General features: G+C 45.5%; 2 protein-coding genes across 2 annotated transcripts; both read right to left on the bottom strand.

The window, feature by feature from the left end:
• Window positions 1-5,617: 5,617 nt before the first annotated feature.
• LOC120380146 (olfactory receptor 11A1-like) lies at window positions 5,618-7,142 on the bottom strand. Its single transcript, XM_039497639.1, has 2 exons — window positions 6,201-7,142; window positions 5,618-5,629 (listed from the first exon to the last, which is right to left on the bottom strand). Exons 1-2 carry the CDS (start codon window positions 7,140-7,142, stop codon window positions 5,618-5,620), a joined length of 954 nt encoding a protein of 317 aa, XP_039353573.1.
• Window positions 7,143-21,329: 14,187 nt separating this feature from the next.
• Window positions 21,330-22,280, bottom strand: LOC120380145 (olfactory receptor 1020-like). The gene has a single exon (XM_039497638.1). The coding sequence runs from the start codon at window positions 22,278-22,280 to the stop codon at window positions 21,330-21,332; it is 951 nt and encodes a 316-aa protein (XP_039353572.1).
• Window positions 22,281-27,914: the final 5,634 nt, after the last annotated feature.

The following is a 27,914-nucleotide window of genomic DNA, read 5'->3' as shown; positions in this document are numbered from 1 at the left end:
TGCAATTGTAACAGGGTGCTTTATACGTTTAGGTTGGGAATTTCAAAGGGGGTTAATGTACAGAATAAGGATCCAATAAGGACCCAACTTTCAACTTGCTATGAGAATTTGGCACCTATCTCCCACAGGGTTCTTGGGAAGGCCCATACCATGGCAGCGTGGAAGTCAGAGACTTGCGATTATAAAGTACAAATAAATTCTTCCCATTCCCAGAAAAGTTTCAGGGTCACACGCTAATAATACAAATTATGTATCTTGTTCCAGAACTGGTGTGTTAGAGTTTGAGAACCAAAGAATAGCACTGAGTCCATCCTGTAACGGACTGTGTTCTACATTCACACTAGCCAGTTCGTGGGCCAGTTTGGGTACAGCCAATATAATCTTTTCAGGTGTGTGTATTGCAATATAGTCCACAACTTGACTCCAACACTGTCCGTTTTCAGAGGGAAGTTTTTGATCTACTGTCACTTTTTGCCCTGAAGGGAAGGTTTCTTCCAGTATTTGCAGAAGGATACAAATATCCACTTATATTTGAATGAAAAATCAACTATGGGCTTGTCTACACTACAAAATTATGTAATTTTTATCTTATTTGACCTCGAGCCCCTGTATTAATGAAGTCAATTGTGTGTGGCCACACCATGCTTGCTGTCTCAATGGATTGCATCCTCACTAGCAGCCCCTGCATCAATGCACAAAGCAGTGCATTGTTGGTAGCTATCCCAAAGTGCAACTTGGCACATTGTGCTTTGGGACATTTGTGCAGTGCCTCATGGGACCAAAACATTGTTGCAGGGGAGAATGAGAACATTGCGTTGACATCCCATGATGCACTGTGCTCCCTCCCTGACATAAATGGCAAACAGTGCAGTAGTTTTTGCACCTTTAAACCTCCACACGTACGCCACAACCCCAGAAGCATGGAGCCTGCTCAGCTGTGCTCTCTTGCTGTGAGCATCTCAAACACCTCGCACTTTCTCCTGCAGTATTTCCAGAGCTGAAGTAGGGTCCTTTGCATGGAACATAGCGAAGTCCTGCCAGCAGCCCTGCTGCAAACCATTGAAAAAAACACTTCAGTTACTAAGGGCAGTCACAGAGCAGCTGCACATTGCTTGTGAGGGTGCTGGTAGGGTCACTCTCAAGAATCACATGCAGCTCATTGTAGAACCAGCATGTGTGGGGTTCAGCCCCAGAACGCCTGTTCGCCTCCCTCGAGCGCCATTTCTGGTCCTGTGAAACAAGCGTTGACTGGTGGAAATGCATCTTTTTGCAGGTATGGGATGATGATCAGTGGCTGCAGAACTTTTGAATGCAGAAAGCCAACTTCTGGGACCTTTGTGCAGAGGTTTCCCCTGCCCTGCAGTTCAGCAACACAAAAATGAGAGCTGCTCTGACAGTGGAGAAGCAAGTGGTGATTGATATTTGGAAGCTTGCAACACCAGACAGTTACCGGTCAGTGGGGAATCAATTCGGAGTAGGTAAACCAACCGTGGGAGCTGCTGTGCTCCAAGTATGCAGGGCCATTAATCGACTTCTGCTACGAAGGGTAGCGAGTCTGGGAAATGTGCAGGACATAGTGGATGGTTTTGCCACGATGGGATTTCCTAATTGCGGTGGGGCGACAGATGGCTTACATATCTCCATCGTGGCACCAGATCACCTTGCCAAAGAGTACATAAACCGAAAGGGATACTTTTCAATGGTGTTGCAAGCGCTGGTGGATCATAAGGGGGCATTTCACCGACATCAACATAGGATGGTCGGGAAAGGTTTATGATGCGCATCTTTAGGAACTCGGGTCTATTCAAAAAGCTGCAGTCCAGGAGTTTCTTTCCAGACCACAAAATTAACATTGATGACATTGAGATGTCTACAGTTATCCTGGGGGACCCAGCCTACCCCTGGCTCCCAGAGCTCATGAAGCCATACATGGGCTGTCTGGAAAACCGTAAGGAACGGTTCGACTATAGGCTCAGCAAGTGCAGAATGGTGGTTGGATGTGCCTTTGGTCTCTTGAAAGGGCACTGGTGAAGTTTCCTAACAAGATTGGACCTTAGTGAGGAGAACATCCCTATGGTTATAGCTGTCTGCTCTGTGTTCCATAATATCTGTGGAAAAAAGTTGGGAAATTTTCCTCCAGGGTGGGCAGTTGAGACTGATTGCATGGTAGCCATTGAGACTGATTGCATGGTAGCCATTTTTGAGCAGCCAGATACCAGAGCAAGAAGATGAGCACAGCAAGGGGCGCAGCATATCTCCAAGGCTTTGAAAACCCATTTCAGTATTGAGTCACAGTAATGTGAGTTGCTTATCTGCATTGTGCTTTCCCAAACCTTCCCCTGGCTTGTATCACTGTTCCTGTAAAGCCAACCCCCCACCTAAGCCCACTGCGTCTACTCAATAAAGAACATTTATTTCTTGAATCCATTTACTTTATTTAACAAAGGTAAGTAAAGAGGGAAAACAGAAAGAAAAGCTAACCTTGTGGATAAGGGGTTGTAAAGTTGGAACAGGAGAAACATTTTCAGCTGTGTAACATAACACTGCATTCCAGACCTTCAAAGGTCTGTGGATGGGAGCCTTCTGTTCCTTGTATCCTCCCGCCCTGAGTTAAGTGAAAGGTGTCAAGGTTCCTTCCCCACTCTGAACTCTAGGGTACAGATGTGAGGACCTGCATGAGAACCTCTAAGCTTAACTACCAACTTAGATCTGGTTTTGCTGCCACCACCCAAATTATTTATGTCATTTGGGAAACTCTGTCTACCTCCCCCCAGAATATCTCCCTCTCAAGTACTATAATCCTTCCCTGGGTAGCCTTGAGAGATTTGAGAGACTTCTCCACCAAGTTCCTGGTCTAGAAAACATGACCTATGAGGAAAGATTGAAAAAAATGATTTTGTTTAGTCTGGAGAAGAGAAGACTGGGAGGGGACATGATAAGAGTTTTCAAGTACATAATAGACTGTTATAAGAAGGAGAGTGAAAAGTTGTTCTCCTTAACCTCTTAGGATAGGACAAGAAGCAATAGTCTTAAATTAGGGCAAGGGTGCTACAGCTTGGACATTAGGAAAAACTTCCTAACTGCCAATGTGGTTAAGCACTGCAAGAAATGGCTTTTGCATTTTCCTTGAATTGTCGCAGTTTATTTCAAAGCCAGGAACGTAGGCAGGTATTTTCACTGGGAGTCACACAAGGTCTCCACCCAGATTTTGCACCAGGATAACTATTTTGGTTAGTGGTGCGAATGTGTTATGGAACTAGTTGCAGTGCTACACCGTCTCATGTGGACACAGTTTACCAATAGATCGTTTATTCCCCTTCCCATGTGGGAATGAACTATCCCACCAGAAGCACTGTCACATCAGTATCATTGCATCTACTTGGTGTACACAAGTGGACACCTCCTGGTGCCCCTTAGAGGACTCAGAGCAGCCCAGAATGCAGCCCCTCACCTCATAGCCCCTCGCCTCTTCATTCCCCATATAATGGAGGACTTTCCCTGGGCTCAGGGTTTTCCCTGCAGGAGCCTCTCTCACTCTCTGAAGTCTCACTCCAGCCTCCTGAGTTTGTGTCTTTCTCTGGCCTCCTTCTACTTTTTATTGGAAATGGCCTGATTCCCCTCAGGTCGGGACCCTTCTCTAACCAGGGCTGGCTTGGCCTTGGCTCTCCAGCCCAAAGGCACACGGCCTGTCACAGGCAGGGATAGGCAGATATAGGTAACATGATGCAACATTTATGTGTAGACAATCCTTGACGCATTTATTCCTCACACTGGAGACGAAGGGGACAGATAACGGGAGCTCTGACAACAGAGACGACATAAAGAGAAGACTTCGTTTAGTTCTTTTTTTACACAATGCTTTTGGTGCAACACACACGGTTATTAAGGTCTCCTAGAAAAAGGTAAAACAGGAGAAGTAACTGGTGGAAAACATCCCCTGGGAGTCGAAGTAATTCTCACGCTAGTGGTTTGACTCTAAATGTACAGGCTGGGCTTTCCCATAAGGGGCGATGTTAGGCTCCCAAATCCTATAGGCCGTGAAAGGGAGATGGGCACCTAATACCCTTCGGTCCCATTATTAATTACAACTGGATGTGGTGGAGCAGACAGGGCACTGGACTGGGACTCTGGAGAGTTGGTTTTCTGCCACGAGCCTGCTGAGTAACTCTGGGCAGGTAACGTCACCTCGTTCTGCCTGACTTTCCCCAGCTATAACATGAGGACAAGGGTGTGGAGCTAGGGCTAGAATCACAAAACTCCCACTTTAGGCACCCGCATCCCAGAATCAGAATCCCCCCAGGATTCACAAAGCCAGCTCGGCTGCTGGCAAACCCTGCAGGCACCCAAGTGTTTGCATTAAATAGGCTGTAGGTGCCCCTGGACATATCCTCTGCAGCCCCACACCAGGCATCCAGATGCTGAGGCTCTGGAGTGATGCACAAACCTGGGGAAGGTGCACGTTCCTCTGCCTGACTCTCCTCCAGGGCCGCATCCCACAGGCCAGGTGCCCAGATGCTTTGGAAAATCCCACTAGGCCCCCAAGTATCTAGAAACAACTGGCCCTAAATCATTGCTGAAAAGTGGTCAAATACGAGTTCTGTGCTGGTGTCCTGTGGCCAAGGCCAGAGGGTTTCCTTTGGCTTTTCTCTTCCTTTCGGAAACAGCCTGGGGATGAAATAGATACTAGGAAACAAAGGTTAACGGTATAATCGCCTAACACTGGAGTTCCAGGCGAGCGTTGCAAGCCTATGTTTTTATAATGCCGGTATCATATATTTTTGTGTAAGGGTGAGTATGCATATGTGTGCATGTGCGTATGTGTGCTTGTGCCTATATATGCCTGTGCGTATGTATGTGTGTTCATGCGTGTATGTGTGTGTGCCTGTATGTGTGTATGTGTGTGCATATGAGTGTGTTTGTGTGTGTGTGTGTGTCCATGTGAGCTTGTGTGTGTGCATGCGTATTTGCATCTCTGAGTGTTTGCATATACATGTGCGTATATATGTGTGTACGTGCATGTACATATGTGTGTATCTGCATGGTTGTGTATGTATGTGTGTGCAGATGTGTATATGTGCTTGCATTTGTGTATGTGTGCATTTGGGTGTGCGTATATCTGCCTGTGCATATGCCTGCGTATGTTCATACATGCGTGCGTGTGTATGGGTGTGTCTGTGTAAGTGTGCATGTGCATAAGTGTTTATGTGTGCACATATGTGTGTGTGTATATATGGGTGCATGTATGTGTGCATGCCTGCGTATGTGTGTGTGTGTGTATCTAGAAGTCTCTCACCCTACAATGAATGTATACTCAGCATCCAGTTGAGTCCATTTTGCCTGCACCCTCTCACTGAGCACAATTGCCCGTCATTGTCTGAACTCTGAGCCACCACTAGTTCAAATCTCCCACCAGCCCAGTAAAACCCACCTGTGGAATCTGATACCGGCCCTAACAAGACTGGGATCCCAGGTTTCAAGAGGTCTCTACAGCCTGGGCTACAGTAGTGGGCGGGGGTTGAACTAAGATACACAACTGAAGTTGAAGTATCTTAGTTCGACTTACCTGGCCGTCCTCATGGCGATGAGTCGACCGCCGCGGCTCCCCCGCCCACTCCGCTTACTCCTCCTGCTGAGGTGGAGTATGGGCGTCAATCAGCAAGCTGTCAGAGCAGTGGCTCTCAGCCAGGGGCACGTGTAGCCTGGGGGTACACATAGGTTTTCCCGGGGGCACATCAGCTCATCTAGCGATTTGCCTAGTTTACAACAGGTTACATAAAAAACACAAGCAAAGTCTGTACAAACTAAAATTTCATACAGACAATGACTTGTGTACACTACTCTATAGACTATACACTGAAACATACGAACAATATTTGTATTCTAATTTATTTCTTTCATAATTATATGCTAAAAATGAGAAAGTCAGCAATTTTTCAGTAGTAGGGCGCTGTGCTAGTTTTGTCTTTTTATGGCTGATTTTGTGAGCAAATAGTTTTTAAGTGAGGTGAAACTTTGGGATACGCAAGACAAATCAAACTCCTGAGGGGGTACAATAGTCTGGAAAGGTTGAGTGACACTGTGTAAGAGCAGGACATGAAGCCCAGTGGAGCTCAGGGAAACATGACCTGGGACTACAACAGGCTTTGGTTCAGGCCCTAACTCAGGCAATGTTATATCTATTTTAACCAAAGGAAACTGACCGGGTAGCATGGTCCAAACATCAATTTCCTGCAAGCTTTCCTGCAAGCTTTGTTTCTCAGGCTGTAGATGAGGGGATTGACCAGGGGAGTCAGGACTGTGTAGACGACAGAGAGAACTTTCTTGAAGTTGCTCAGGATGTCGGTGGTAGGGAACATGTAGACAATCAGCAGAGTTGCATAATAAATGCTCACCACAATGAGGTGGGAGGAGCAGGTGGAAAAGGCCTTTTGCCTCCCGATGGTGGACGGGATTCTCAGGATTGTGGTGATGATGCAGATGTAGGACATCAAGGTAAGCATGAATGGGACCAGTGAGAAAAGCAAGGTGAGTGTAAAAGCCACCATTTCCATGAGGTGAGGGTCATTGCAGGAGAGTTTTACAAGGGGGATGAGATCACAAAAAAAATGGTCAATACCATTGGGGCCACAGAACGTTAACTGTGATATTGAGAACATATTTATGGTATTACCTAGGAAGCCACCTATCCAACAGCCACCCGCGAGCTTCAGGTAAGACCTGTGACTCATACGGGTTGCATAGTGCAGTGGATTGCATATAGCTAAATACCGATCATAAGACATCACCGATAAGAGAAGACATTCTGTAGCAACCAGAGAACCAACAAAATAAAATTGTGTGACACATTCATTGAATGAAATAGTCCTCTCCCCTGTCAGGAGACCGACCAGCATCCTGGGCAGGATGGTCGAGGTGTAGCAGGTCTCCAAGCAGGACAAGTTCCCCAGGAAGAAGTACATGGGGGTGTGAAGGTGCTGATCAGTCACAACTAGCACAATGATAAGGATGTTCCCTGCCACGGTCATGATGTAGATCACTAGGAACAGCAGGAAGAGAAGGAGCTGCAGTTCCTGGAGATCTCCAAATCCCAGGAGGATGAATTCTGTGTTAGACGTTTGGTTTCCCTTCTCTGGGTTCACCATGGGGTTTGTCTGTGGGAAAGAAATGAAAACTGCCACATAATTGAAGAACATTCACTCAATAAAACATAACCTTTTATTTCATTGTCTTCCTCTGCTGGCTACTGGAACGATGGGTGAGTGGACAATGGAGGTCAGGGGAAGGGAAATGCCATCTCGTGATCCCTGGGGCAGGTTTCATATCTGAGCATCCTGCAGGTTCAACAAAAATTTAATCTTTAATCTCTTGAAACTCATGTAGACTGGTGGTACCAACCACTCTAACACTATGGTGATGGTACAACAGTTCAAAAACATACCGCTTGAAATAGTCATACATTTCACTGCCTGTTGTATGAAAGCAGAACAATGTCCTTTCTAGATTGGAGATCCATGGGCCAAACAGGCCACGATTTGATATTTTAGCGGAAGCTGTAACAAAGAAACAAACCAAGCAACTAAGGGTTGGATTTGCAGTGTGCGGGCAGCCAACTCCAAGTGAATTGCAGTGGAAATGGGCTGTCTAACTCTACCACAGCCATTTGAAAGTTTTTATCATCAGACAAATGCCTCTCCTTCCCTAGGACAATATGTCATTGTCCTGCCGTCGGACACTACATATAGAGATGTGACCTTCATTAAAAACCAAAACAAAGAAACAAAAAATCCTGCTAGAAATGACTGCGGTAGCTAGAAATTGATCCTCTCTTGCAAGAAAAAGTTCTGGATAAAATTTATAAGAAATTTGCAATTTTCATATGATGAGAGTTGTATAGAATCCGAATTTCCATTTCATCTGCAAATCCATGATTTCAAATGTTGAATTTCATTCCACTTTATTTTTAAAAATGTATTTACCCATTTTAAATTTAATTTCTATGATATTTTTATTTTATATTACACTGAGTTTTATACTTATTTACATTTATTTCTATTTATTTTTATATAATTTTATTTCATAATGCTCTCTACAGTAACTCTTTTCCTAAACAAAATTGCATAGAAATTGATATGTTCCCCAGAAACATTTTGAGGTCTATCAAGAAAAAAATTTTTCATCGGAAATGTCAATCAGAAATTTTTGTCAGCTGTACGTTTTCTTCTTTATGTTTGGTTAAAAGTAATAGTAACCCTCTCTCTCTCTCTCTCTCTCTCTCTCTCTTGTCTGCTACTTCTCTCTCTCTCCCCATTACTGATCCTTAAAGAGAGAGGGTGGGTGAGGTCATATCTTTTCCCAGACTGATTTACTAATATTTATTAACTGCTCAGTAAGGCCCTGATCCTGCACAGAGTGATGCAGAAGGTTAATTTTACACCCAGGGTATAATTCTGTTCCATCCAAGACTTTGCCTCTGACAGCTAAGATAAAAGTTCTACTGAATTCAAGGATGGGCTCCTTTGATTTGAGTGGGATTTGGCCAGTGAATGCCTTGAGCTTTGTTTAAATGTACAGCTCAACTGGATTAAATTTCCATCGACAGACATTGGTAAAGGTCAATATCAGCTGGTACATCCAAACCAACAACAGAAAATAGCAGGAAGAGTGGGCGTTAGTGCGGCCTCACCTTGCGCCTGCACCTCCAGGGATGGTGTCACCGGCCCTGCGGTTGTGCAGGGAGCCCTCTGCACCTACCTGTCACAGGAGTTAATGAGCGGGGCTGGGACAGCAGAGCTGCAGAGGGCTCTTTGCATGGTTGCATGGCTGGAGACACCCATCCCTGCAGGCGCAAGGTGCGGGGAAGGCTGCGGCCTTGGTGGACCTGGGCTGTGAGGAAGAGGGTGAGCCCCTGGCGGTGCGGGAGGCCACCCCACTGCCGAATGGTTTCTGCCCACCTACGGTGCAGTTCAACTATGAGGTGGCCACCCCAGGGGCCGGGGACTCCCTGCCATCCTCTTCCTGCTCTCAGCCCTGGCCATGGATCTTTGTTCCACTGGGCCAGAGCAGCCGCCTTCCCTGCTACTTACACCCTGGATCCCTCGGCCGGTCGAGAGCCCCCCCCACTCCACTGGCAGCGCTGACCTCGCCCTGACCTGCACCTTAACCACCACTGAGATTCCTGTGACTGTAAAAATTAATAGTTAAAATTGGGGAGGGGGGAATCATAAAGAAAAAATAATCTCAATATTAACCCTCTTAGGGGAGAAACAAAACCCATTTCTGACAAGTCTACTTGTAGCCAGTGTCTGAACAGCAGTTCTGCTCTCCCCCCCTGGCAGTTCACTCAGTGCCCCATGATGGGGAAGCTGCCATGGAAGGGGTCAGGATGGGAGGTTAGAGAGGAACGAAGGCTGCTCCTATGTATGAAGTGCCTGCCTTTGACTCGGCAGATGTTGGTTTGTTTCCCTGCTTCTTCACCAGCTCTTTGTGTGACTTTCAGGGCAGATTTCCAAAGGCTGCTAGGTATCAAACAATGCCCACTGGTGCCTGAGTAGGGGCCGTACCTAACGCCCATCGATTTCCAATCCCACTGTGGGGTCTGGGTCTTGAGGTGCCAATAAACCTCCATAAATCCACCCCTCTGTGCACCAGGTCCCATCTGTAAAGCAGGGGTAATAGCACAATATAGGGGTGCTGGGAGGATAGACTTATTCAAGACAGTGAGGTGCCCAGATACCAGGGTGATGGAGGCCAGGTAAGGACCTAAGATAGACGTGACCTGACAGACCTTTCCTTTTTCCAAATTCAGTCATTTTGCTTTGGGTTGGGAGTTTGAGAGAGATCAGTGCCCAGTTCCCCAAAGATTCCTGTGGGGTTAGTAACCTAGGAAACCTACATTGCTTCAAACTCCTCAAGATTCAAGGAGCAGAGAGGAAAAGGGTGATTTACCTCTAAGCCGGATCTGTGAGCAGCTGGAGTCTCTGTTGTCACCTTCTCACACAACATTTCAGGGACCAGGATCCAGGTTGTTCAGTCCATTTTCTCTCCTCACTGCATTCACCTACTTCCACATGCCCAGTAACTAGAACGACAACCTAGAAAAGCTACCGAGGCTGGTAACATGACCCCGTGCCTCATACCCTCTGTCAAATGGGGAACATCTTGTCTAACTCATTATATATCCTTCTGCGGGGAGAGGTGGTCTCCCGAGGCCCATCTGCTGTGGGGAAAGCAACAGGCAAGGGGAAGTTGGTATTTACTGACATTCTCTAAAACTAAACCAGCGTCAATTTTCTAATCTCAAAGGGAGAATCCTGGAGAGGGAAGAAACTTCTAATCCTGAAGCAAATCTCTCTATTGCATGAACGCTATGGTAACTGTCAAGAAATAATGCACTAATTCTTGATTTTACTGCTGCCTCAGTGATTTAGACACTGAGTTCCCATCCAATTCCCTTAGAATGATTTGAAAATATCAGCAGTTAGCTGACCTTACATTTTCTCCAATTAACCCCTCTGTTGTCCTTTGTAGCAAGTGCACATGTACCCAGTCACCATCCAATGAGCTCACTTAATTAGTTCAGGTAAAATACTTAAAAGTGTCTAAGTGATTTAGAAGCCTAAGTCCCATTTTCAAAAGCTTCTCACTTACTGAGGCTTAGCAACTTAAGTCTAACTGAAAGGCAATGGGGCCTCCTATGTCACTTTTGAAGTTTGCTGAAGTGTTTTTGAAAATGTTACCCGTAGCTCAATGCCGCCTGGCCAGTCTTTTCCGAAATGAGGAAGTGCAGTCTGCTGCTCAGATAAAAGGCAGGTGCAACAGGGTGCTTCAAAGGGGGGTAATGTACGAAATAAAGACCCAACTCCCATGACATTGCTATCAGAATTTGGCAACTAACTCTCTTAGGCTTCTTGGAATGGCCCATACCACGAAAGCTTGGAAGACAGAGACCTGAGATTATAAAGTACAAATAATTTCTTCCCATCCCCAGAAAAGTTTTAGGCTCACATGCATCTTCAGTGCCACAACACATAATACAAAGTATGTAATCTTGTTGCAGAACCAGGGCGGGATTAAGTCTTCTGTGGGCCTGGGGCTATTAGATTTTGTGGGGCCCCTGTATACAAGTATTTTTCCTAATTTGCTTCTTGGAGCAGCTGATCCTGGAACCCACCAGAGGAGAGGCAATTCTTGATTTAGTACTAAGTGGAGCATAGGATCTGGTCCAAGAGGTGAATATAGCTGGACCGCTTGGTAATAGTGACCATAATATAATTAAATTTAATATCCCTGTGGCAGGAAAAACACCACAGTGGCCCAACACTGTAGCATTTAATTTCAGAAAGGGGAACTACACAAAAAGGAGGAGGTTAGTTAAACAGAAATTAAAGGGCAGAGTGCCAAAAGTGAAATCTCTACAAGCTGCATGAAAACTTTTCAAAGACACCATAATAAAGGCTCAACTCAAATGTATACCCCAAATTAAAGAACATAGTAAGAGAACCAAAAAAGAGACACCGTTGGTTACAACAAAGTGAAAGAATCAGTGAGAGGCAAAAAGGCATCCTTTAAAAAGTGGAAGTTAAATGCTTGTGAGGAAAATAGAAAGGAGCCTAAACACTGACAAATGAAGTATAAAAATACACTTAGGAAGGCCAAAAAAGAATTTGAGGAACAGTTAGCCAAAGACCCAAAAAGTAATAGCAAAAATTGTTTAAAGTACATCAGAAGGAGGAAGCCTGCTAAACAACCAGTTGGGCCACTGGACTATCGAGGTGCTAAAGGAGCACTCAAGGACGATAAGGCCATTGTGGAGAAACTAAATGAATTCTTTGCATTGGTCTTCATGGCTGAGGATGTGAGGGATATTCCTAAACTTGAGCCATTCTTTTTAGGTGACAGATCTGAGGAACTGTCCCAGATTGAGGTATCATTAGAGGAGGTTTGGAACAAATTGATAAATTAAATAGCAATAAGTCACCAGGACCAGATGGTATTTACCCAAGAGTTCTGAAGGTACTCCAATGTGAAATTGCAGAACTACCAACTGTAGTCTGTAACCTATCATTTAAATCAGCTTCTGTATCAGATGACTGGAGGATAACTAATGTGAAGCCAATTTTTAAAAAGGGCTCCAGAGTTGATCCCTGCAACTACAGGCCTGTAAGCCTGACTTCAGTACCGGGCAAACTAGTTGAAACTATAATAAAGAATTATGTTGTCAGACACATAGATGAACATAATTTGTTGAGGAAGAGTCAACATAGTTTTTGTAAAGGGAAATCATGCCTCACCAATCTACTCGAATTCTTTGAAGGGTTCAACAAGCATGTGGACAAGGGAGATCCAGTGGATATAATATACTTAGATTTTCAGAAAGCCTTTGACAAGGTCCCTCACCAAAGGCTCTTACAGAAAGTAAGCTGCCACAGGATAAGAGGGAAAGTGCTCTCATGGATTGGTAACTGGTTAAAAGATAGGAAACAAAGGGTATGTATAAATGGTAAGTTTTCAGAATGGAGAGAGGTAAACAGTGATGTCACCCAGGGGTCTGATTTGGGAGGAGTCCTATTCAACATATTCATAAATGATCTAGAAAAATGGGTAAACAGTGAGGTGGCAAATTTGCAAATGATACAAAATTACTAAAGACAGTTAAGTCCCAGGTAAACTGCGAAGAGCTAAAACAAGGATCTCTCAAAACTAGGTGGTTGGGCAACAAAATGGCAGATGACATTTATTATTGATAAATGCAAAGTAATACACACTGGAAAGCATACTCCCAACTATAAATATAAAATGATAGGGTCTAAATTAGCTATTACCACTCAAGAAAGAGATCTTGGAGTCATTGTGGATAGTTCTCTGAAAACATTCACTCAATGTGCAGGGGCAGTCAAAAAGCAAACAGAATGCTGGGAATAATTACAAAAGGGATAGATAATAGGACAGAAAATATCATGTTGCCTCTATATAAATTCATGGTACACCCACGTCTTGAATACTGTGTGTACATGTGGTCGCCCCATCTCAAAAAAGATATATTGGAATTGGATAGGGTTCAGAAAAGGGCAACAAAAATGATTAGGGGTATGGAATGGCTGCCATATGAGGAGGGATTAATAAACTGGGACTTTTCAGCTTGGAAAAGAGATGGTTAAGGGTAGATATGACTGGGGTCTATAAAATCATGACTGGTGTAGAGAAAGTAGATGAGGAAGTGTTGTTTACTACTTCTCATAACACAAGAACTAGGGGGTCACCAAATGAAATTAATAGGCAGCAGGTTTAAAACAAATAAAAGGAAGTATTTCTTCACACAATGCACAGTCAACCTGTGAACTCCGTGCCAGAGGATGTTGTGAATGCCAAGACCATAACAGGGTTCAAAAAAGAACTAGATAAATTCTGGAGGATAGGTCCATCAATGCCTATTAGCCATGATGGGCAGGAATGGTGACTCTAGCCTTTGTTTGCCAGAAGCTGGGAATGAGCGACAGGGGATGGATCACTTGATGATCACCTGTTCTGTTCACCTGGCACTGGCCACTGTCGGAAGACTGAATACTGGGCTAGATGGACCCTTGTTCTGACCCAGTAGGGCCATTCTTATGTTCTTAATTTAAAAGAAAAGGATCACAATTATGGCATCAAGGCTATTAACACTACACTAAACTTTCCTTTTAATTAACATAAAGCCGTTCTGTGGTTACATTTCTGTCTTAAAACATGTAGAATATAGTTAAGTTAATTCAAAATAGCCTAGTTCTTGCCTTGGAACTGCTATTACATTAGTTTCTTTCTGGGAGGGAGTTTGGGTGCAGGAGGGGGCTCCAGGCTGGGGGAGAGTGTTGGGGTGTAGGAGAAGATGAAGGGTGAAGGGTGCAGGCTCTGGGAGGGAGTTTGATGCAGAAGGGGATTCTGATCTCGGGCAGGGTGTTAGGGTGCAGGAGGAGGTATGGGGTACGTTAGGGAGTTTGGGTACAGGAGGGGATTCTCACCTGGGGCAGTTCCCAGCCAATGGGACCTGAGGGAACGGTGCTGTGGACGGGATCAGCACACGGGGCTTCGTCTTGCGCTCCCCGCCAGTGGCTGCAGAGATGTGCCAGCAGCCGGATGCTTCCGGAAGCAACGTGGCACCACGGCATGCAGGCAGCCTGCCTGAGCCCTGCTGTGCCGCTGCACTTTTAGTGGCCCAGAGATCGTGATCGACTGGCAGAGGCTGCAGGATCAACCATCGATCGCAATCAATGGGTTGGTGACCACTGAATTGTATATAATTATGGATTTATTTTTGTGGGGTTCCCCTTAGCCCGAGCCACGGGGCTGCCTCCCCTAAAGCCCCTGCATTAACCCAGCCTTGTCCAGAACTGTAGGTCTGAAATTGGTCTGTTAGAGTTTGAGAACCAAAGAATAGCATTGAGTCCATCCCGTAAAGGAGAGTGTTCTACATTCACACTATCCAGTTCATGGACCAGTTTGGGTACAGTCAATACAATCATGTCAGCTGTGTGTATTGCAATATATTCTACAACTTGACTCCAACACTGTCATTTTTCAGCATGAAGTTTTTGACCTACTGTCACTTCTTCCACTGAAGGGAAGGTTTCTTCCAGCATTTACAGAAGGATACAAATATCCACTATTTCTGAATGCAAAACCAACTAGGAGATAATTATAATTCCCGGTCCTCTCCTATCATAATTTGCCCCCATCCATGCAGTAAGGTCTTAATCCAATTTATGCCCAGTGTGAATAATTTTGTGTCTAAATTTTGTGTTGTTCATAATGTTCAAACATTGAATATTTGTGTTTAGCATAATTGTATTTTTGCAAAAGGGATTTCTTCCTTTCTTTGATTTTTAACTGATCTCTGGCAAAAACCTTGCTGTCAGGCCTGGGATGCACATAAACCTCCCTAAACAGCCCAGCATAGCCCTGCCCACGCTCCTCCCCAAGACCCCCTCCTACTTGCCACTTTCCCTTGGCTCCTCCTCTTCCGGGAAGCATACCAGGGTTGGGCTAGGTTTGGAGCCTGCTTCCAGGACTCGAGGCAGCTGGGGCTGCCTAGTGCTGGGGCCCCCACGCAGTGGAACCATGCCACCTAGTCAGGGCCCTCCTTAGGATTTATGATGCCCTAGGCGGGATTATTAAACTGGTGCCCCTGTATCTGTCTTGCTCTTAGCAACACAAACATAAGCTTACACTATTGGAAAACTTGCCACATGCATGTTATTAAAACCAGTTTAACTTAATTAAGCACACTGTAATGCTGATGAACTAGCACTAAAATGTAGCACTAAAGAAAAAATTCTGATTTGACAGAATGATGCAAATAATATAATTTTTTAAATTTATCAACATTTTATTGGAAATTTATATGAAGAGGAATTGAAACAAGGATTAGTTTTTAATTGAAAGCAATCTTACTGGCTTTTTTGGCTGCAAAATCAGTAAGAATGTCATCGTATGACAAAGACAAATTGATGTCTTGTTCGATTGCAAGAATAGCAAGACCAGTCAAGTGTTCCTGACTCATTGTAGAGTGGAGATAGTTTTTAATGAGCTTTAGTTTTAAGAAACTCCGTTCTCCTGATGCTACTGTTACAGGAATTGTCAGTAGAATACGAGTGGCAATGTACACATTAGGATATATGTCAACAAGTTTTCTGGTATGAATAAACTGTACAATGTCCATCATCGATTTTGCATGTGGCAACAACTCAATTCTTCGTACAGTTCAAGTCCATTTACATCAAAATGATCACCATGCTTCAGGAGGCTCTCTAGGTCAGGGGTCCCCAACGCGGTGCCCACGGGTGCCATGGCACCCACAGGGGCCTCTCAATGCACCTGCGTACTGGCTGGAGGATGAGCATCTGCTGAAATGCCAGGATGACATTGCTTGCCGCTGACAAGCAGCGTCATCCAGAGGCGTCGCTGCCATGGTCCTTCATCTGGCACCTGCCAGACGAAAAAGGTTGGGGACCACTGCCCTAGGTTCTTGCACTTTGTCATTAGTTGCTCTTGTTTTCCTATTTCGTTGAATTTAGTCCCACTCAGCCTGCTGCCAGCTGAATGAATGGAACCCCAGGTCGACAGCGGATTGAGTGGCTCAGCTGGGGTCTCAGCCGCCGGCCTGCTCAGCCCGCTGCCAGCCTGGGGTTCCTTGGGGGTCTCCAGGCCAGCAGCGGGTGCTGAGTGGGGTTGGCAGCCGGGACCCCGGGTGGCAATGGGGCAGCAGCCAGAACCCCAGAGCAGTGGCGGGCAGAGCCGCTCAGCCCACCGCCGCATGCCATCAAAAATCAGCTTGCGTGCCACCTTTGGCACATGTGCTGTAGGTTGCCAACCCCTGCTCTCTACACTAGTAAGGAGATGAGCATATTGCAGTTGCTGGAGGACTCTATTTAGCAGTAACAGGGCTATAGGAAAGTTAGTCAACATTTTTTGTTTCTCTGATAAAACTGGCCCACTCTCTTCTCCATACCAAACTTGTCACAACTTAATTTTCTGTTTTTGGCTAAGATATTGATTTAAAAAAATTGAAATTGAATTCAGGATTGTTAGCAAGCATTTTTGGCAAACAAATTTGCTCAATGACAATCAAAATGGCAACACAGCACTGCTTTCATGCTTGGTTCACCCCCGCCCCCCCGCCTGCTTGTCCAACAGCTGCAGTAGAGAAGAGATAGGTGGAAAACTGCAGGACCCCAAAATCCACCTATTGGGGTGCGGAGTGGCAACAGCAGCAACAAACCCTCAGGTCTGATCACATGCCAATGGGCACCACTGCCAGCCCAATGGGCCATGGTGAAGTTAGCACAGCATCTGATCTCAAGGACGGGGCACCCATGGAGCCATAGCAACTCATCCTGCCCTGTGCAGCTCCCCCCGGATGCGATGGATCACTGTCAGTCCGGGGGAGAGACGCGCTCCCCAGCTAGGATGACCAGATCCAGATGTCCTGATTTTATAGAGCCAGTCCCGATATTTGGGGCTTTGTCTTATATAGGCACCAATTACCCCCACCTAGGGTGACCAGACAGCAAGTGTGAAAAATCAGGATGGGAGGTGGAGGGGAATAGGAGCCTATATAAGAAAAAGACCCCAAAATTATGAAAGTGGGACATCTGCTCACCCTACCCCAACGCCCTGTCCTGATTTTTCACACATGCTATCTGGCTATCCCCAGCCCAGCCCTGTGTGACCATTCCAATCCCGACTGACCGTGAGAAAGTGAGTTACTTTCACTGTCATTCCTCAGCAGGTAGGCAGCCAGCCTCTCTCCTCTCCCTCCCCTCCGCACCTCACCCAACCCAGCTCTTACAGCCCTCATGCCGGGGGAAAGAGTCACACTCACAGGTGAGTCCCTTCCCCCACCCCTTCCCAGAGACTTCCCAGCAGCCAATCCCCTCCCTCAGACTGTGCTGCATTTGGCTCTCTCTAGGACCAGCAGCCCTGCTCTTACATGCTCCACTGCTTCCCATCTGTCCGGGCTCCCGGCAGAGTGGTGCCCCCAGACCTAGTGGTGCCCTAGGCGGCTGCCTGTTGTGCCTATGGCTAAGGATGGCCCTGCACCCAGTGCTTGGGAGGGCTTAGGGCACTGGAGCGGGGCAGCCTGGGGCTGGGGCGGTGGGGTCAGCAGCTGCGGGGAGAAGAGAGGGGCTCAGGGCTCCAGCAGGGTAGTGGGGAAGAAGGGGTGGAGGAAGGGGCAGAGGTGGCCAGGGCCTCAGGCAGATGGGACAGGGCTGAGGGCTTGGCTCCCCCAAAGAGGGTCTCACGCATCACCCTTGCCGACAGGAATGAAATCCCATTGCTTAACTCTTCAAGGGAAACACGTCTAATCTGCACGTTGGCTGGAATACAAGGCGAGAGGTGAATCTTCCAACACTGCGGCTTAATTTTTAATTCCAAGTTGATTGACTCTTTATCACTTTAAGAAATATTAAACTTGTGATTTCAGTTAAAAATAATTATTTTATTTGGTCATTCACTGTGATCAGCTGCCATGTAGAGATCATTAGGAAGGTTACATAAAACACTTGCCACATTAACCTTTGCTTCCCCCGATGCCCAATACACACTATAGCCGTCCCTTTCCCAGCCTTCCTCCTCTGCTATCCCTAGTGCCCCCATGATATAGTCGACCTGCCCCTTTCCCATTCTCCCCCATTTGCCCCCCCAACGCCCCTTGGCCCCAGGTACATTTTGCATGTGCACTTGGCACTGTACAAAAACAGGATGTACAACAGTTCATTATTGGAAACAAACCAACCAACCCTGAATACCGTTCTGAGATCTATTAGCAGGAGTGTTGTAAGTAATATAGAGATGCAATTCTTTCACTTGATACCATGCTGATAAGGCCTCAATTGAAGTATTGTGTCATGTTCAGGAAAGATGGGGACAAATTAGAAAAAGTCCAGAGAAGCGCAACAAAAATGATTAAAGGTCCAGAAAACATGATCTATGAGGGAAGATTGAAAAAAATGGGTTTGTTTAATCTGGAGAAGAGAAGACTGAGAGGGGAAATGATAAGAGTTTTCAAGTACATAAAAGGTTGCTACAAAAGCAGGGAGAAAAGTTATTCCGCTTAACCTCTTAGGACAGGACAAAATGCAATGGGCTTAAAGTGCAGCAAGGGTGCTGTTGATTGGACATTAGGAAAAAAATTCTGGGACCTCCACCATTGAAAGTTTTTAAGAACAGCTCAAACACCTGTGAGGAATGGTCTGGTAATGACATAGTCCTGCCTTGAGTTCAGAGGACTGGACTAGATCATAGAATCATAGAACATTAGGGTTGGAAGATACCTCAGGGGGTCATCTAATCCAACCTCTGCTCAAAGCAGGGCCAACACTGACTAAATTGTTCCAGCCAGGGCTTTGTGAAGCTGGACTTTAAAAACCTCTAAGGATGGAGATTCCACCACCTCCCTAGGTAACCCATTCCAGTGCTTCACCACCCTCCTAGTGAAATAGTGTTTCTTAATATCCAGCCTAGACCTCCCTCACTGCAACTTGAGGCCGTTGCTCTTTGTTCTGTCATCTGACATCACTGAGACCAGCCAAGCTCCATCCTCTTTGTAACCCCCCTTCAGTTAGTCGAAGGCTGCTATCAAATACCCCCTCACTCTTCTCTTCTGCACACTAAACAAGCCTAGTTCCCTCAGCATCTCCTTGGAAGTCATGTGCTCCAGCTCCCTAATCATTTTCGTTGCCCTCCACTGGACTGTCTCCAATGTGTCCACATTCTTTCTGTAGTGGACACAAAACTGGACACAATACTCCAGATGTGGCCTCCCCGGTGCTGAATAGAGGGAAATAACCATTTCCCTCGATCAGCTGGCAATGCTCCTACAAATGCTGACTTATACCGGGGTTCTCATTCACTGTAATCCCCAGGTCCTTTTCTGCAGAACTGTTGCTTAGCCAGTTGGTCCATAGTCTGTGCATGGGATTCTTCCTTCCTAGGTGCAGAACTCTGCACTTGTCCTTGCTGAACCTCATCAGATTTCTTTTGGCCCAATCCTCCAATTTTTCTAGGTCACTCTGGACCCTATCCCTATCCTCCAGTGTACAAAGACGTTGAACAAAACCGGTCCCAGGACCGACCCTTGGGGCACTCCACTTGATACCGGCTGCCAACTAGACATCAAGCCGTTGATCCTACCCGTTGAGCCCAACAATCTAGCCAGCTTTCTATCCACCTTACAGTCCATTTATCCAATCCATACTTTCTTAACTTGCTGGCAAGAATACTGTGGGAAATTGTATAAAAATTTTGCTAAAGTCAAGATATATCATGTCCACTGCTTTCCCCATATCCATAGAGACAGTTATCTCATCATAGAAGGCAATCAGTTCAGCAGTCAGGACCAGCTGAGGTCCCTTCCAGTCCTACTCGTCTATGATTCTGTTAATGTAAAGACATTTCTTGTGGATTATCTGAGTTTGTTTCAAAGCCAGGAATGTATGGACCTATTTTCACTGGGACTCACATGAGGTCTCCACACAGATTTTGCACCAGGATAACTATTTTGGTTAGTGGTGCGAATGTGTTATGGAAATAGTTATACCGCTATACAGTTTACCAATTGATCACTCATTTTCCTTCCCACGTGGGAAGGAACTATCCCACCAGAAGCACCATCAAATCAAAATAGTCTACACTATTTGGTGTAGACGAGTGGACACCTCATGTTGCCCCTCATCTCAGTTTCCCTTCTTCATTCACCGTATAATGGTGGAGTTTTGCTGGTGGAGCAGACAGAGCACTGGACTGGGACTCTGGAAAGTTGGTTTCCTGCCGTGAGCCTGCTGAGTGACTCTGGGCAGGTAACGTCGCCTCGTTCTGCCTGAGTTTCCCCAGCTGTAACATGAGGACAAGGGTGTGGAGCTAGAGCTAGAATCACAAAGCTCCCAATTTAGGCACTCGAATCCCAGAATCTGGCCCTTGGCATTCACAAACCCAGCTCAGCTGCTGGCAAATCCTGCAGGCACCCAAGTGTTTGCAGCAAACGGGCTGTAGGTGACCATGGATGTGTCCTCTGCAGCCCCACACCAGGCATCCGGAGGCTGAGGCACTGGAGTGATGTACAAATATGCGCAAGGTGGGCAATCCCCTGCCTGACTCACCTGCATTGCCCCATCCTGGAGGCCAGGTGCCCAGATGCATTGGAGAATCCCACTGGGCCCCCAATTATCTGGAAACAACTGCCTAAAATCATTGCAGAAAAATGGGCAAATAGGAGGCCTGTGCTGGTGTCCAGTGTTCTGGGGCACAGGTCAGAGGGTTTCCTTTGGCTTTTCTCTTCCTTTGAAGGGAGCCTGTGGATGAAATACACTCTAAGAAACAAAAGTTAATTATTTAATTTTCTAATGTGGGAGTTCCATGCTGACATTGTAACCCTATATTTTTAGAATACAAGCATCTTATTTTTTTTAGGGTGTGTGTATATCTGGAAGTGTCTCACCCTACCTGGAATAGATGCCCAGTGTTCCAGCTGAGTTCATTTTGCCTGCACTCTTTCGCTGAGCACAATCTCCCCTCATTCTCTGAACTTTGAGCAGCCACAAGTTCAAGTCTCCCACCAGCCCAGTTGTACCCACCTGTGGCATCTTATATAGGTTCTAAAAAGAAGGGGAGTCACAGGTTTTAAGAGGTCTTTCCATCTCCACTTTCTCTCACAGTTGTGAATCTGTAAGAGCTGGACTCAAAGACCAATGAAGCTCCGGGAAACACGACCTGGGACTACAGCAGGCTTCGCTTCAGGATCTAAGCAGACCATGTTATATCTACTTTTTTTTTTTTAACCCAAGGAAATTAACCAGTTAGCATAGTCCAAACATGAATTTTCTGCAAGCTTTCCTCAGGGCCTCCTGGACTTCTTTGTTTCTCAGGCTGTAGATGAGGGGATTGACCAGCGGAGTCAGGACTGTATAGACGACAGAGAGAACTTTCTTGAAGTCGCTCAGGATGTCAGTGGTTGGGAACATATAGACAATCAGCAGAGTTCCATAATAAATGCTCACCACAATGAGGTGGGAGGAGCAGGTGGAAAAGGCCTTTTGCCTCCCGGTGGTGGACGGGATTTTCAGGATGGTGGTGATGATGCAGATGTAGGACATCAAGGTAAGGAGGAATGGGGCCAGTGAGAAAAGGAAGCTCACTGTGAAAGCCAACGTTTCCATCAGGTGAGGGTCATTGCAGGAGAGTTTTACAAGGGGGATGAAATCACAAAAAAAATGGTCAATACCATTGGGGCCACAGAATGTTAACTGTGAGATAAACAATGTTGTTATGCTACAAAGAAGGAAGCCACCTATCCAAGAGCTACCTGCAAGCTGTAGGCAAGACCTGTCACTCATACGGGCTGCGTAGTGCAATGGGTTGCAGATCGCTAAATACCGATCATAAGACATCATCGACAGGAGAAGACATTCTGTAGCAAGCATAGAAGCAAAGAAATAATATTGTGTAATACACCCATTAAATGAAATAGTCCTGTTCCTAGTCAGGAGACCAGACAGAACCCTGGGCAGGATGGTGGAGCTGTAGCAGGTCTCCAAGCAGGACAAGTTCCCCAGGAAGAAGTACATGGGGGTGTGAAGGTGCTGATCAGTCACAACTAGCACCATGATGAGGATGTTCCCGGCCACGGTCGCAATGTAGATCACTAGGAACAGCAGGAAAAGAAGGAGCTGCAGTTCAGGGAGATCCCCGAATCCCAGGAGGATGAATTCTGTGTTAGACGTTTGATTTCCCTTTTCTGGATTTGCCATTGGGTTTGTGTACGAGAAAGAAATTAACTGCAACATAAATGAAAAGCAATGTTCACTCAATAAATCATCAGCACTGTTTTCATTGTCCCCCTCTGCTGCCTACTTGAATGATGGGTGAGTGGAGAATGGAGGCAGGGGAGGGGAAATGCCATCTCGTGAGCCCTGGGGCAGGTTTCATATCTGAGCATCCTGCAGGTTCAACAAAACTTTAATCTCTCGAAACTCATGTAGTTACTTGACCGGTGGCACTAACCACTCTAAGACTATGGTGATGGGGCTTAGGTACAACAGTACAAAAACATATTCCTTGAAAAAAGAACAGGAGTACTTGTGGCACCTTAGAGATTAACAGATTTATTTCAGCATAAGCTTTCGTAAACTACAGCTCACTTCTTCGGATGCATAGAATGGAACACACAGACAGGAGATATTTATACATAGAGAGAACATGAAAAGGTGGAAGTATGCATACCAACAGGAAGAGTCTAATCAATTGAGATAAGCTATCATCAGCAGGAGAAAAAAAAACTTTTGAAGTGATAATTGAGATGACCCATAGAAGGTATGAGGAGTACTTAACATAGGGAAATAGATTCAATTAGTGTAATGACCCAACCATTCCCAGTCTCTGTTTAAACCTAAGTTAATTGTATCTAATTTGCATATAAATTCCAGTTCAGCAGTCTCTCTTTGGAGTCTGTTTTTGAAGTTTTTTTGTTGCAAAATTGCCACCTTCAAGTCTGTCACTGAGTGGTTAGAAAGGTTGAAGTATTCTCCCACTGGTTTTTGTGTCCATTTATTCTTTTGCGTAGAGACTGTCCGGTTTGGCCAACGTACACGGCAGAAGGGCATTGCTGGCACATGATGGCATATATCATGTTGGTAGATGTGCAGGTGAATGAGCCCCTGATGGTGTGGCTGATGTGATTAGGTCCTATGATGATGTCACTTGAATAGATATGTGGACAGAGCTGGCATCGGTCTTTGTTGCAACCTGAAGCAAATACTCATCAGCAACCGCACACCATACAACATAAACACTAACCCAGGAACCTTGCAACGAAGCCCGATGCCAGCTCTGTCCACATATCTATTCAAGTGACACCATCATAGGACCTAATCACACCAGCCACGCCATGAAGGGCTCGTTCATCTGCACATCAACCTCTCTAACCACTTAGTGACAGACTTGAAGGTGGCAATTTTGCAACAAAAAAACTTCAAAAACAGACTCTAAAGAGAAACTGCTGTAGCTCACGAAATCTTATGCTAAAATAAATTTGTTAGTCTCTAAGGTGACACAAGTACTCCTGTTCTTTTGACTAACACGGCTGCTATTCTGAAACCTGTCATTGCTTGAAAAGTCACACATTTCACTGCGTGGTGTATGAAAGCAGAACAATGTTCTATATAGATTGGAGATCCATGGGCCAAACAGGCCAAGATTTGACATTTTAGAGCAAGTCATAACAAAGAAACAATCCAAGGGTTGGATTTGCAGTGTGTGGGCAGCCAACTCCAAGTGAATTGCAGTGGAAATGGGCCGTCTGACTGTATTAGAGCCATTTGAAAGTTTTCATCCTCAGACAAATGCCTCTCCTTCCCTGGGCCAAGATTTCATTGTCCCGCAGTCGGACACTCTACAGATAGAGACGTGATCTTCATTAAAAACAAACCAACAAAACAACAACACCATGTTAGCTAGAAATGGATTCTCTCTTGCAAGAAAAAAATTTCTGGATAAAATTTGAAATTTATAAGAAATGTGCTATTTTCATATTGTGACAGGGATGTGGAACCCAAACTTCCATTTCATTGTCAATTCTGTGATTTCAAATGTTGGTTTTCATTCCAGTTTTCACTTTTTAAAAATTTATCTATCTATTTTTAATTCCATTTCTGGGTTATTTTTTATTTTATATTACATTGTATTTTATAGTTATTTAAATTTATTTATATCATGTCATTTTTATATTATTTCATAAAGCTCTATACAATAACTTCCTGAACAACGTTTTCTAGAAATTGACATGTTCCCGGGAAACATTTTGATCTTGACTGACACATTTTCCATCAGAAGTTTTTATCAACTCTACATTTTCTTCTTTATCTTTGGTTAAAACACAATTAATTATTTCTCTGTTTGTGGCTGTCTTGGCAGCCATGGCTGTCTCTCTTGTCATTGCTGACCCTTAGAGAGAATAGGTGGGTGAGGTAATATCTTTAATTAGACTGATTTACTAATCCTTATTAACTGCTCAGTAAGGCCCTGATCCTGCACAGAGTTATGCACAAGGTTATTTTGACACCCCGGGAATAATTCTGTTCTGTCCAAGCCTTCTCCCATTGAAGTCAGAGATCAAATTTCCACTGACTTCAAGGATGGGGCCCTTTGATTCCAATGGGATTTGGACAGCTAATACCTTTAGCCTTCTTTGAAACTTATAGCTCAGCTCAGCAGGATTTGATTTCCACTGATGGAGGTTGGTAAACGTCGATATCAGCTGACGCCCTGAAACCAACAAGAAACTATATCAGCAACAGTCGGTGTTAGTGCAGCCTTCCCCGCACCTTGCGCCTGCAGGGATGGTGTCACCAGCCTAGTGGCCGTGCACGGAGCCTTCTGCACCCAGCTGTCCTGGGAGTGAGCAAGCGGGGCTGGGACAGCAGAGCTGCTGAGGGCTCCCTGCATGGCCATGGGGCCAGTGGCATCCATCCCTGCAGGTGCTAGGTGCAGAGAAGGCTGCCAGAGCCCAGAGCCCCAGCCTGGTCTGTGAGGAGGGGGAGGAGGGCCTTGCTGTGGGCTCACCACTGTTGAACGGCTGAATGGCTTCTACGCATGGACAGAGCCATTCTACAGTAGGGTCAGAGCAGCCCCCTCTGTCTTGGACCCCTCGGCAGTGCAGGGAGCCACCAGTGTCTCTGCTGTTACTGCTGGAAGTTCCCCCTGCACTCTGTTGTCAGTGCTACCCAACCCCACCCCCGTTTAATTTCCCCACAACGGTAAACATTAACATAGTTAAAAACTGAGTGGAAAACCCCCTTAATAGAAATCAATATTCATGCTCTAAATCGCAAAAATAAACTCTCATTCTGCCAAGCCTGCTCAGAGTCAACGTCTCCTTCCCGAGCACCGGGCACAGCAGCAGCTATCAGCTCTGAGTTACCCACATCACCTCACTGACTCTCTCAGTGCCCTGGCCAGGCTAGTGCCACCGAGAAAATTAAACTCTTTTGCGTAGCACATAGAAGAGGTTAGAGAGGAAGGAAGGCTGCTCCAGTGTTTGAAGCGCTGGCCTTGGAGTCGGCAGATGTTGGTTCATTTCCCTGCTTCGTCACCAGCTCCTTGTGTGACTTTGATGCCAGATTTCCAAAGGCTGGTAGGTATCTAACAATGCACATGGTGCCTGCGTAACAACCATACCCAATGCCCATCGATTTCCAATCCTACTGAGGGGTCTGCATCTTGAGGTGCCCAATATACCTCCATAAATCTGCCCCCCCTGTGCAACAGGTACCATCTGTGAAGCAGAGGTAATAGCATCGCACAGGGGTGATGGGAGGATAGATACATTCAAGGCAGTGAGGTGTCCAGATACCAGGGTGACGGGGGCCAGGTAAGGATAGGATTACAGATAGCAACTGTGAAAAAATGGGATAGGGTGTAGGGCGTAATAGGTGCCTATATAAGAAAAAGTCCCCAAAAATGGGACTGCCCCTTTAAAAACGGGGCATCTGGTCACCCTAGGTAAAGACCTAGGATAGATGTGATCTGACAGGTCTTTCCTGTTCCCAAATTCAGTCATTTTGCTTTGGGTTGGGAGTTTAAGAGAGATCAGTGCCCAGTTCCCCTTGGATTCCAGTGGGGTTAGTAACCTAGCAAACCTATATTGCTTCAAACTCCTCAAGATTCAAGGAGCAGGGAGGAAAAGGTTAACTTACCGGTAAGGTGAGTCTGTCAGCAGCCGGTGTCCCTGTTGTCAATTCCTCATGCAGCATTTCAAGAACCAGGATCCAGGGTACTCAGTCTGTTTTCCATCCACACTGCATTCACCTACTTCCCCATGCCCAGTAACTGGAATGACAACCTAGAAAAGCTACCGAGGGTCCGTTCCATGTCTGGTAACGTGACTCTGTGCCTCATACACTCTGTCAAATGGGGGATGTCTTTTCTGATTCATTATATACCTTCTGCAGGGAGAGACAGTCTCCTGAGGCACGTCCACTGTGGGGAAGGCAACAGGCAAGGGGAAGTTAGTGTTTGGTTTATTTCTAGACTATGTTGGTAGAGTTGGACTTCTAGTCTCAAAGGAAAAGTCCTGGAGAGAAAAAAAACATTTCATCCTAAAACAAATCTCTGCTTACTGGGTGAACGTTATTCCTATTGTGAAGAAATTACTCTGCTGCCTATGTCCCATTTTCCAAAGTGTCTTATTTACCAAGGCTTAGCAGCCTAAGTCTCACTGAAATTCAACAAGGCTCCTAAGTCACTTCTGAAGTTCTCTTACATGTTTTTGAAAATGTTACTCAACTTTTTTTCAGATAAAATTCAGGTAGAACAAGGTGCTTTACACAGGTAGGCTGGGATTTTCAAAAACGGGTAAGGTACACTACAAGCACCCAACTGCCACTGAATTGCTAGAAGAGTTCGGACTTTTTTCCCTTTCTCTTCTTGGATATTTTTGTGTCACCAAAAGTTTGTTCTTCATAATGTCCAATTCTGAATATTTGTGGCATTAAAAAATGACATTAAAAATGCATTAATGGCATTAAAAAAAAAAGAGGTTTCTTGTTTGTTTTTTAAGTAACCGGACAAAAATATAGTAGCTGTGGATGAAATCTTATTGCTTAGCTCTTTGAAGGATACTGGCTGAATATAGGGCCAGAATATATTAAAAAGGGACAGACCTGAATCGTCACGAAGCTTGGCTTATATGTTGAATTCCAAGTTTTAACTTCAAATGTTAAATTCCAAGTTTATCAACTTTTAATCACTCAATATTTTAACTAAACAATATTTTAACTAAAATCACTGTTTTAATATTACTACTGTGCATGTGTCATTCCCCATGACAGATAACAGGAGGTCTGACAAGAGAGATGACAGAAAGAGAAGACTCAGTTTAGTTCTTTTATTGCACGATGCGTTTGGTGACAGAGACACAGTTAGTAGGGTCTCTGAGAAAATGGAGGAACACGAGAAGGAACTGGTAGAAAACATCCCCTGGGAAAGTTCTCAGGAGAGTGGTTTGGCTGTAAATGAACAGGCTGGGTTTTCCCATAAAAGGCTGATGTTAGGCACCCAAATCCTATTGACAGGGAATGGCAGTTGGACACTTCACACCCTCTGGTCCCATTGTCAAATACAATTGGACATGGTGGAGCAGACAGGGCACTGGACAGGGACACTGGATAGTTGGTTTCCTGCCACCAGCACACTGAGTGATTCTGGCCCTCTGGGATTCACACACCCATCTTGCCTGCCGGCAAACCCTGCAGACACCCAAGTGTTTCCAGTAAATGGGCCGTAGGTGCCCCTGGTCGTGCCCTGTGGAATCCCACACCAGGCATCCAGATGCCAAGGCCCCAGAGTGATGCACAAACCTGGGGAAGGTGTGCGTTCCCCTGCCTGAT

Source organism: Mauremys reevesii, linkage group 13, assembly GCF_016161935.1.
Source record: "Mauremys reevesii isolate NIE-2019 linkage group 13, ASM1616193v1, whole genome shotgun sequence".
Taxonomy (NCBI): domain Eukaryota; kingdom Metazoa; phylum Chordata; order Testudines; family Geoemydidae; genus Mauremys; species Mauremys reevesii.
Note: the sequence above shows the minus strand (reverse complement) of the source record. Positions and strands in the feature narration are given on the sequence as shown.

Coding starts and splice junctions, on each gene's coding strand:
- LOC120380146 (XM_039497639.1), bottom strand. CDS start 7,142: ATGGTGAACCCAGAGAAGGGAAACCAAACGTCTAACACAGAATTCATC.
- LOC120380145 (XM_039497638.1), bottom strand. CDS start 22,280: ATGGCAAATCCAGAAAAGGGAAATCAAACGTCTAACACAGAATTCATC.